Source organism: Megalops cyprinoides, chromosome 9 (genome assembly GCF_013368585.1).
Source record: "Megalops cyprinoides isolate fMegCyp1 chromosome 9, fMegCyp1.pri, whole genome shotgun sequence".
NCBI lineage: Eukaryota > Metazoa > Chordata > Actinopteri > Elopiformes > Megalopidae > Megalops > Megalops cyprinoides.
The window spans coordinates 4,264,513-4,276,721 of NC_050591.1; the positions used below are offsets into that span (position 1 = coordinate 4,264,513).

General features: G+C 45.9%; 1 protein-coding gene across 1 annotated transcript in view; it reads right to left on the bottom strand.

The window, feature by feature from the left end:
- The window catches only part of LOC118782798 (seizure protein 6 homolog), a 202,396-nt gene that overhangs the window by 66,635 nt on the left and 123,552 nt on the right, over positions 1-12,209 (bottom strand). Inside the window, exon 4 of the mRNA XM_036536360.1 lies at positions 2,842-3,031. Coding sequence (XP_036392253.1) covers positions 2,842-3,031 — 190 coding nt within the window. The remainder of the gene's footprint in view (positions 1-2,841; positions 3,032-12,209) is intronic.

The window sequence follows — 12,209 nt, forward strand, 5'->3', positions numbered from 1 at the left end:
AATATGTAGCTCCAGTTGATTTGGAAAAACCCAAATTTCGCTTGTACATGCCAAGTTAATGATGTGATTACTCGTTAAATAAGTAGTATTATTTCCTATTGTACAGTTATCTGTTAAATATGCAAATGGAGCTGCTTTACTTATATACTTTCATACTTTAATGTATAATATGAATCATTTATGTATGTAACTGCAATAAGAGATTTATGTTTGTATTTGTAATTGTATTTGCAGAACCACACACACCCCACCTGATTAAAATCAGTTCTGGATATTGTTGTCTGTGTTCTTGCTGGACACACTCGCAGCGATTCCGCCCTGCCTGAACTAGCTCCATTGCTCATTCCTAAATAATCCAATACATTTCAACTCTCATTATTATTATATTTATAATTCACATTAATTACATTTATACAGGCATGTAAAAGCTCAACCCAAGGCAAATGGCAGCCCACAGTGACCTTTTAAATGTAGCTCAAGTGAGTGGGAAAACTGCAGACTTGGCAACACTGTCGCACCGACTCCCAGCTTCCTCTTCCTGCTGGGACTGGCCAGTGAGCCGGTGGCAGAGGCCCAAGTTCACTTCAGCTTAAATCCGTGGAGAGAGGAGCTCTGAGATGAATGGAATCTGTTGCAGAGAGCACGCAGTCAAGCACTTTACCTTGGGGCTGCCTCCGCTCTGCATGCTCGGTCCTCATCTCTGTGACAGCTCAGCACCTGACCAGCAGGGGGCGTGATGAATTTAAACGATCTCTGAGTAAGGTCAAACCCTCAGGCCCTCTTCATGTTGTATTTACAACCTCACACCATTGATCACGGCTCATTTGCAATTCATCTGTCCTAAATCTTGTAAGAATTTTCGTGTCTGTGTGTGTGTGTGTGTGTGTCTGTGTGTGTGTGTGTGTGTGCGCGCGCACACTTCTGGTTTTATTCTGAATTATTGACAGGCCTGAATAGTTCCTGCTACTCTGAAATGGGCCTCAGAGCTCACCTCAACTCACAGCTGTCAATGAATGTGGAGTGGTGGGAGGGTGTGAGAGAGAGGAGGGGCAAAGACATAAGCCTTCCCTCTCCTCCCTGCTCTTCCTCTGCTTCCCTTCATCCCCCTTTCTTCCCCTCCTTATCCCCTCTCCCCCTATCTTTATCCACCTCTCCCCCTATAATCTTCTCCCTGCCCCCTATCCTCTTCTTCCCCACCCCATCCTCATCTCCCTACCCCATCCTCTTCTTTCTGTCCCTCACCCTTCTTAAATTTGACCAAGCGAAAAGTTACTTGACAAACACTAAAATGGTTTATAAAAATTATATAAAGGCAACTATTACACTGATGCAAAACAGTCAGGTCTGCTTTCAGCTTCACTGCATGAGAGTGTGCACTGTTTTGGAATAAGAACAGATAGGCACACTGCTTTCTTACAAAACGCCCTGTGGGAGGGGGTATTCTGCCACACCCTCTGAACGTCACCTCTGAGCTACAACAATGTAAGCACCAGACCCCCCCACCCCCAGTCCCCCACCGCATACTCTCCACTGTGACATTAGCCGTTACTGCCTGCTCGGATCAGTGCACCATGCTGCTCGGAGCATATTCAATTGGACTGCCACAGAGGAGACCTACTGCGTGTGGTAATTGGAAGTTTTGTAAAGAAACAGAAAGTCATTATCTGTGGCATAGAGCTGCACCCCTGCTTGTGATTGCCATGCGCTCATAATGGAGGGAGCGAACGCTGCCAGCATTAACCCGTTAAGCTCCTCCACCAAGCCAGTGCAGGCCACTGATTACCCCTCTGATGCCCGGCAGAGGAGAGATCGAGGAGAGAGAGAGAGAAATTGTCTTCTTATTCAACAGGCACATTAGTGCCACGCAAGATTGTATTACCCCGCTGCAAACCTGTCATAGTTCATTAGCTCGCAGAAACAAAAGAATTTGGCTCTCCTTGCCAGATCATTTTTTTTCTTCCTTGTTTCTATGCGGGGAGCATGAAGAAGCTGCCGCACAAGGAAAAACAGCAGGCCTCACGGTCCAATGGGTCCACACCTTCTCCCTCACATCTCTGTAAACGCGCCGATTATCGCCAAACCCTCGCGGCAAATTTCCCACGTAATTAGGCTGCAGATTGACAGCTGTTGCTGTGCTCAGGCGCAAATCTGCGAGCGAATCATGTTGACAAGTGAGAAACAACATTGTTACCATCAACTTCAAGAAGGCAGCGGAAACTAAAAGGCAAGAGTGATAGGAAGGCTTCCTCAATTCACTCTCTTTTATTCCCACTTAGGGAAAGAATCATGTTTAGGGCCTGTTAAGAATTACATCTGAGGTATGAAAATCTATCTATGGTTGACTCAAACCACAAAGATGTCATTTGGTAATTTACATACATTTGAACCACACATTATACATATATTATATGTAGCTGTTGATGCGTACTTACGATCTGATAGGACTCTTATTTCCCAACCTCCATAACCATTGTACTTAGTCTGACAAAAGCAGTGCATGTATTGTGTTGAAATACATCTTATCTGGCGTAGTAGTCAAAGATGTGTCAGTTCCTAGAATAATCTTGGTTCACAGTGGAAACATTTGTGTGTATGGATGTGTGTGTGTCACTCATATTCAGTCTAACCACAGAGGAGCTGTAATGCTTTATCCTTGGAGATGAAATCAAGCATGAATACTATCTCATTTCAATCACTGCTAAGCTCTCAAAGAAGTGCAAGAACTGACTGAAATGTGTTGCTCAGAGCTAATAGCAAAGCGCATCAAGGTTCAACTGCAGGTCCTCCACTGTCTAGCGTGGAGCGATTAGCAAGGTGTTCCAAATTAACGGGCGGTCTTACCTTGGTAGCGTAACAGGAAGGAGCCAGGCCGAGGCTGCTTGCTCTGGAAGCGGACGGCGATCTGGTTGCTCCGGCTACGTACCACCAACCCCTTCATCAGGATGGACTCGTTCGCCACCACCGAGGGCTCCCGGCTGCCCAGGTCCTCCAGTGTCACCGTCTCCCCCTCTGACAGACTGATGTTCAGCACCTGAGTGTGGAAACCAGGCCCACTGGGTCAGAACAAAGCCACGCAAAACCACACGTTTACCGTTTTTAGCCACAAAACCACCCGCTCCCCTGCGTAATGTATTGGCAATAAATATAATCAAACTTTCATTTAAATTCAACTGCAACTGTTTTATAAACAGCTTTGCATCATTGTCATCACCATTGATTTTAACCAATTTGGTGGATACCCTAATCTAAAGCAATGCACATACAGTCAACATCACACAACACAGCTGACATACATCACATACATAAAATAATTTTTATTTATGCAAACTGTACAAATATTAATAGCATACAACAAATTACTATTCATAATACACAGAGACTGGAGGTCATGTCCTAACTACATGACCTTAAAGTGACACTTCTCTAAATGTGTCTGCAAACTCCAACCACAGTATCTGTGTCACTGTCGTGCAGTGCCCAAAGACAGTCTTAGTGCTAACGCATCTCTGAGTGTCTTTACCTTCTGCAAGGAGCCAAGCTGAGGTTCACCTTGTTTTTATGAGTGAGTCTCTGTTTTACACCCCCACTTCTCATCCCCCAAAATATTTCCCCTCCTGTCCCATCTGAACACAAGATGCCAATTCAGCAAAGTGCCAGTGACACGCTGTTATATTTCCCTGGCTGCAATTTGCGTTGTCACAGCCTGCTTCCCTGGCAGTATTAATTCAAATGACATTCCCCTGTCTCCAGTAGCTCTTTTCAAATAGTGGCAGGGTTTTTTCCCTCTCAATGTTTGCCTTAAAAAACAGAGGGCTTGAGATGTTTTCCCCTCTGTGTTATGTTTCCATTTACAAACTTGCAGAGGAAAATATGTTCATTCAACCTATTTATTCAGAAGATACGTTGTGGTTTTTGGGGAGTGTGTGTGTGTGTGTGCGTGTGTGTGTGTGTGTGTGTGTGTGTCAAAGTGGAGAGCCTCTGCTGAAAGAAGTAATGGTGCTCCTCATTTCTCTCTGCTGTTTCAGTGGTTAAAGGCAGATTGTTTCTGCTATTCCCCCTCGAACCCGTCTCCCTGACAGCTGTGCTTCCTCTCCTGCAAAGCGGGTTACTGGAGCAGAGGTGGAAAGCTACGGCTCTCTGCAAAACCTCAAAGATTTTTCTTCTTAACAGCTTGATGAAACACTTTCAACAGACAGATACAGAAATGGGTTTTAAATGTTGGGAGAGGCAGAAACATCTGGTGCGGCTGCTTAGAAAAATTCCAAGAGCTAAAGATGTAATAGGCACTGATTAGGAGGTGACAGATTTAATCAATACTCAGAAACACTGTGAATGAGCTAGGAACAGTGTATTTTTCCCTCTCATTCTTCAGGCAGACAGATGTCTGTGACAGTGGCAGTCTTCATTCCGGCTGGCTGGAATCAGCCTGCAGGTAGACAAGATAGAGAAGGGTTTGACCTTTAGAGTAGCCTTGTTCGGATGCGCATTCGGGGGAGGACACGTCAAAGGCAAGGCGCTCTCAGTTCAATGGCCTCGGAGCCGAGGCCGGATGAGACCCATAATGGTTGGGGGCTCGGTTGCCCCCAACCTATCACACTCCAAGTACGAACAGGACCCATGTGACCACTCCAGGACCAATCAGGTGATGATGGACCGTCTGCTTCCCCGGTCCGCTTACCTTGCCAGACTGCATCAGTCACCTTCCCCTGCACAGCAAAGGAACCCTCACAGAAACTCTGTCACACCACCTCATAGTAGAAATGCTGATGAAATACTCCCATAGGAGAGCGGGGGACGAATCTGTCTCCATTGTAATTATTATTACATTTAATGAATTCCTATATTACATCTACTGCAATACTTTTTCCTTTTCTGCCAGATTGCAAGGTGCCTCATAAAAATGGATGATTCTGGGCACTGGGTCTATAAGCAGGAATGAGGGCCACGCCCGGGTCCCCTGTGGGTAATGAGAGCCTCCAATCTGGTACCGGCAAATTAAAACCGCTGCAAGCGTGACCCTGCCGGGGCTGCAGTGGGGAATGAGGTGGAAGGAGGGGGGAAATTGTGATGGGGGGGCACACTGCTAGTGCCTTTCCCAAGAGCAGTAATATGAGTATCATTTTCTTTGGGACATGTCTAGATTGTTGCCTGAATTCCCTCCCCTCTCTTACCCAAAATGCACTACGGGAACTTTGCTTTTGACACCACAAATACCTTTCCGGCCAACATTGAGATGCTTGACGGCTGTACCAGTATCAGATCAATAAGCTCTTTGGACAGAAGCTCTTTGCACCTTTCTGTGAGGAAGATGCAGTCCTAACACATGGTGCCTACACAGTGATGTAAGCTGCGTGGGATACGCTAAACCGGCTTTTACTGTTCACTGTCCAGCGGACACAACAAACCATTACCAAACCATCACACATCAATTAATGTACACAGATAACAAAACTCAGCATGACACAACCCAATTTCATCTGACACTGTGTACAGTCATTCCACCTCACCCAGACGCTCCCTCTGATAAACACACACGACTGTTGGACGATCGCGCCTGGCTGTAAGCACTGTGTTTATATGCAATTAGTCAGCATGTCACAGTGACTCGGCTTCACCCAGGGCGCGATCTGTGTGCAATGTGATGAATTAGCCCGCTGCCACAATCTAATTCTAAGAGAGAGCAGCGTTTGCCATTTCAATGACTGGAGTTAGGCACTGACACAAGCAGCTGGACTGGACGGTCAGCTCAGTCTAATGGTGCTGCAGTGTTTCACATAAGGGAACCACTGAGAGAGGAAACTGTGGCTTTTGGCTGATGGCTCAGTACTAACGGGGAGAAGAATCCTACATCCAGTGTCAGTGCACAGTGCTCTGAGGTGGTACAAAATGACAGCATGTCCAAATTTCAGTTTAGTGTAGTTTCAAATTTCAGTGTAGTTTAAAAACTGGCTGTGATTGTAGGAGTCCCTGTGCAGGCTTTTGGAAGTCTTCTGGAACTTTCTCTGCTTGCTTCAGCTGAGCGCAAAGCAAAGCTCTGAAGTGTTACACTCTTGCAATACTGCTGAGGTCCACATTCCCATCATCTTGGTAATCATTCTCTAAACTTTCTGCCAAGGACACCAGGGAGGACAGAGCCTTGTGTGGCTCTCTCTCACTCACCCTCTCCCTCTCTCTGTCTCATGCTCTCTGTCTCTCTATCTTCCTCTGTGTTTGATGTTGCATTTCCACTCCTTCCATTAATATGCACACTTCTAAACACTCCCTGAGACAGCTAGAAATTCAGCCCCTGTCCCACCATTACAGAACTCATTCACATCTCTCACTGTGCCTTTTATCTCACAGTGCCAATAGATGCCCCCCAAACCAGGTGGAAATTTGGCATTGTGGCCGAATATTTCTTACATTTTATCATGCAGATTTTCACACACTGCTCCTTGCCAAAAACAGTACTCATTTATGATTATAAAATCAAAAATAATATTTCAACTGGTGCCATTCCTACATGTAATCCATTCAATCAATCAACATCAGTACAAACAAATACACGTCTAATTGACATGCTGTGTAATAAAATCTGCCATATTCAAAGCTACCTTTTCAAGACTCTATGTCTGCATACACGACAAATGCACGTGGAAGGCCTTTCTTCTGCAGTGCAAGTCTCTTCAGTTACTGTTTCTCAGATCAGTGCTTGCGTGGGGTATTTTTTCCCCAGTGGTGGATTATAAATGTGTTTACCATGGAACACTTAGCATAGAGTATTTGGGTATGTAAACATGGAGTGTAGTGTAAGAATAAATATGCATGAACATTTTACAGAGGGGAGGAAAACAGAGCCGACCAGGGTGCCTCAGAAAACGCTTTCAAGCGCATAAAGCCTCAGATTTTATTCAGGCCTCTGCAACCTGAAATATTTATCTGGAGGAGTGGGATTTGCTTTCAGGGATTAGCCCCTTTCTGCTGCGGCCCAGAGGACAGGGCTGTTTCCAGGCATAATCACAGCGCGCTCCGTTACTTGTTGATGGAAGGCTTTGAATTGGCCAGGGTCGTGCCGATGTCATAACATCTGGAGACCCCCCATGGAAGCCTGGGAGCTCAAGGAGGCAGAGATCTAACCTTTAAACTGATCGCTGCTTTTGAGGGGCCTCTCTTTTGATCCAAATGATTTCTTTTTGATGATGAACAAGCTTCTCGAATCCGCTATCAGCCATCAATGCCTTTTTACATAGTCCAATGTGGTTGCATGACCTTTGTGCACATTAAAGGTTTAAAACCAATTGCCCCATGATAATCGAAATTACTAAACAAAGCTCTCATTGGCGTTATTAACAGGGTTTTGCGTGAAGTGCTCAAAGGTCATCCTGCTGCTGTCCATTGATAAGTGTTTGTTAATGAAACTGGTGCACTTGTTAATCACAAAAGAAAAATGATACCACACAAGTACAGGGTCAGTTCTTGCTGTTGCAGCAGGCCTGCAGCTAGCATTTCAATGGTCTGCTCAGACACCTCCTACGAAGTTGATAATTCATTTAGTGTCCACCAATCAAATGTCACCTTAAGATTTGTCAGTTGCAAATTCAGCAATTCTTGCAGGCAGGTGAGGAAATCTCATCTATGGAGGAGGACACATTTCAGGGTGCGGTGGTGTGCAATGAGTATGTTGCAATGAACCGCAATTGGTCAGTAGACAGAGCAGTATGCTGTGATTGGACTGCGCGCAAAACTAAATTAGTTGGCATCTTGTGATTTATTGGTTTCCAAGTGACGTTGAGTGCTCTGGTTGGTCTGTGGATGGAGAAGTACATTCTTTGTAGTTCTCCATCCACAGACCAACCATTGTGGTCATTACTGAGTGTAGGTATAGTGTAGGTGTGGAGCAGTTAACTGCGATTGGTCCACTGGCAACCCCAGAGGCACATGTGCATGGGGCATTGCAACAGAGAAAATGAGCTCGTTTTGATAAGCGTTCAGTTGCCGTGGGGACAGAGGTGTACGTTGCTATGGGGACCACCCTGCAGCGCACTTGTGCAGGGGCTCCTAAGCACACCCTGCCGTGTGGTCCAAAGGTTCCCAGGGGACCGGGCAGCAGACAGCAAGCGTCTGCGCGATTCCTCTCCGCACGTCCGTGGGGTCCCGTCAGCTGTCACTTGCCCCCCCCCTTTGCTGCAGCCAGGAACAGCTGTCGCCCCTCAGCTCCAAATCAGCAGGCCCTTGTCAGGGGACACAGAGCCGGCAGTCCTCCAGCAGCACTTAGCTCAGACTGGGGCTCATCAATAAGACATAACGCTGGGCGCGCAGTGGGAGGATCCGGGCTCCCTGTGATCAGACGGCCCGCAAGAACCAAACAAACCAGCGCGATACCCCTGTGTGACGGAGGGGAGAGACTGAGAACGCACTCCATTATTCAACACAGACTCTGTTGATCCTCCTCAGTGGTTTAACAGCCCGCAGTTTTCAGCCTGCCCGTTCCTTTTCTGTTGTTTTACTGGGTGAATCTGAAGGATGTGGGCTGGTTATGAGTGGGTGTGGGAAGCTGTCATCACCTGTCTGCTGCCCACACACCTGGATATTTCTGCCACCGAGAGGATAGTGGATTCCTAAGGATAAATGGAGGCGATTCGAAAGCCCTTTCAATTCAAACAGGAGAGCGGGCTGTGGTTGGACACATAAAGTATCACAACGGAGAGGAAAGAGCATGCTATTCAGCAAGAGCCCAGAACTGAACAGCAACTACTCAAAGTCCATGCTCACTTTTCTAGGCTGTTTCACTTTCTAGTAGTAATATCTCACTGCAAATAATGTCTTCCTTTCTGGTAGGGTGTATTAATTTCAATATTATGACTTTCAACCTATTCAGCTATTTCACCCATATAATGTCACACACCAATGACGCATGATTCTAAATGAATGCTTCCAAATGTTTCCTCTGTTCTTTCTAGTGACTTTGAAACACACTAGTAACAAACTCTAAGTAAGTAAAGCTTTGACTGACAGACTTTATTTTTGCAAATGTGTATGTACTGATTTATTTTTTGTACTTTTGAATAACTTGACCTTTTTGTACATCGAAAGTATTTTTGTTGACGATATGTTTTGTGTACCTTCTGTACTGAAATGATAATATGATAATATTAATTTGTGAAAGGCAATCTGATGAAATGTAGACAGACATGCATATAAACACACACACAAGATTAAATAAATTGTGCTGAAAGTAGTGATGTAGTGATGTCATTGTGCAGCAAGAGAAATCCTGTTCAATTTTCCTAGCAACAGAAAATGGTTCTGCAACTATCATTAATCATTAGAGTAACTGCAGATTAAGGTACTGCATTCCTACAGGACTGTTATAAGGCAGTAAGGAGGCTTTAATGTAACAGGCAGCACTTTTCTGCTTTTAAAGGAGCACAGTTTCTACTTCACAAGATACTTCACTTCCATAACTAAGCAGTAAAATAAGACAGCCTGGTTAAATGCAATGGGATGCCCTCTAATGGGATACTGTAGCCTTAATGTGGCTTATCAGTGATCATCAGCTTTGGGACCGATCCTCTCAGTCATTCAGTCAGCAATCCCTATCATTTGCACAGAAGAAGGTAGAGTATTTTGGGTAGCTTGCATCAGCAACAGTTAAAAGACATAGAACACAATTTTACACATGGAGACACACACACACCCACATACCTACACATGCACGCACACACCCACATACCTACACATGCGTGCACACACACACACACACACACACACACACACTCACACACATACACTCATATATACGCGCACACCCAGACACACACACCCACATACCCACACATGCATGCATGCACACACACACACACACAAATGCACACACGCACATATACACATACACACACAATTACTGTATTATAAATGTTAAGGAAACAAACAGTAAATCAGACTAGAGCAACAGAATTGAATCACATTAGTGTCTACTAACATTAAATTCCATCAAAAGTGTTGGTGCGCGGGCGGCCCTGAGAGAACCCCGCAGAGCACGGAGTGAGTGAAACAGACAGCCTCCCCTGCACCTGGCAGAGAGACATCCCCCAAAAGACTCCCCACACAGCCTGCCTGCATCTCCCCCTGCTGCTTATTATTTAAAAACAACAAATAGAAAATGAATTATTAAAGCAGCACCTCCTTGTCAGCCAATGATCAGTTGAGGAAGATGTGGAAACTGACAAGCCCGGCCTGGTAATTCCCCATGAAGAGGAGGGCATGGATGGAGAGAGACAGGGGGGGTAGAGAAAGAAAGAGAGAGAGAGGGATAGAGAGATAGGGAGAGAGAGAGAGAGAGAGGGAGGAGAGAGAAAGAGAAGAAAGTGAGACACAGTAAGAAGGAGAAAGAGGAGATAAAGAGGCAGTGAGAGGGAGAGAATGAGAGAGACAGAAACTGTAAGAGTGAGAGAGGAGAGAGTGTGAGAGAGAGAGTGAGGGAGAAAGGAGAGAGAGGAGGTGTTTAAAAAGAATAAGTTCCCCTCTTTTTTCCAATACGTACTACTTTCATGTGTGCAGACTGTCTCAGCAGAAGGAGGCATGAAATAGCAGGCCTCGACTCTTCGAAAGCCTCAGACAGGCACAGAGCCTCAGAAATCTCCGCTTTGCTATCGTTCTAATCATTCCTGATACCGCTCAGCTAATGAGACACTCTCAGAACACAATGCCCGATTGGATCTCATTAAAAAAATGTATGTGGGGAATGAGGAAGCTCACCTGACACTGGACCTTGAACTTCTGTGAGCAGAAAAAATAAAGTAAAATGAAGCTCTAGCTCTCGGTGTTTTGGTCCTCCACATATACACACTTCAGAATCTGGTGCACATTGCCATGAACCATAAACATTCTGCAGCAATCTTTCTGATTGCAGTCATTGAGTACGTGCTTGACAATCTTATCACCACAGATGCATTCACAAGATTGGGTGCAGTGTCACAATGAAACCTGCCTCTCCTACAGAGTAAACATTGTATTGAGTGGCAGATATACACAGAGCAGCACACACAGATAATCCTTCAGACAGACAGATAGACAGACCCAGGTAAAGCAAATCCCCCAGGGTCGGGTGACCAACACACGCCCTCAGGTGACGGACCTGGAAACAAATATTCTGCATGCTGATTGGCTGTGCTTTATTTTTCACAGGACAGAACACGTTGTTATTTCTGCCGTCAAGACGTGGGGCAGGATGCTGTCAGCGCTCATTTTGCGGGATTTTCGCTGAGTTTGAAAAAAGTTGGTATTTGAACAGTGCATGCCAATCATTTCCTCCCCCCCCTCTGAGTCCCAGTGGTGGAAAGTTGCTTCTCAGATCCACCGCGAGCTGCAGAGCATCTCTATGTAAATCTTTGTCTGGAGCTTGGAGCCTCCCTCCCCTCCTATTTCTTCATTATGTAACACAAGAAAGCCCCAGAGCCTCCCGGTTCTGAATCCACAGTAGATTTCCTGCCTCGTCTGTTTCCCAGCGAGCACTGCTACTCCTCCGCTCCCTCTCTCTGAAGAACAAACGCCACTCTTCCCACTCTGGCATCTTTCTCAGGACCTGAATTTTACAGGGGCAGTGTGGGGCAGGGCCAGGTGGGAAAGAGTGAGTGTGACCCAGTTTGGGCCTCCTGTTTACATAGCAATGTTCATTTGCATTGCCAATGCTCTTACTCAGGAGAAGTTTATACAGCCCACATTCCTGTTTACCATCCATTTATGCAGCTGATGGAATTCAGGTTAAGCACCTTTGCTTAAGGAGCTGCTCCCCGCCAGCATTTGAACCCTCAACCTCTTGATCACAAGTCTGGTTCCTCAGCCGCTAGTCCGTCCCCACATAATTAAAGGGTGTAATTAAGAGGGGCTGAGCTAGCAGCAGCAGCAACTGTTCCAGATGGAGAAGATCTGGGCCACAGGAATGAAGGAGGTGGGGGGCTGAGGTGTAGCGAGTGAACACTGAGCTGCTAAATATAACCCCCCACCCCGCCCAACAGCCCCATACCACCTGGCTGAGCCAGTTGCACCTGGCACATCTGCCTCGCGCCAGCAAAACATCACAACCTTCCAGCAGGTACTGTTCTATTGTAAGCGGAAACATTCCCTTTGTACATTACCCTCAGTATCCCATTGCATCAGATACTGTCAGAGTCTTGGGTTGCTCTGACCCAATTTACATTACCAGCCTCACCAAATACCCAACACTTCTT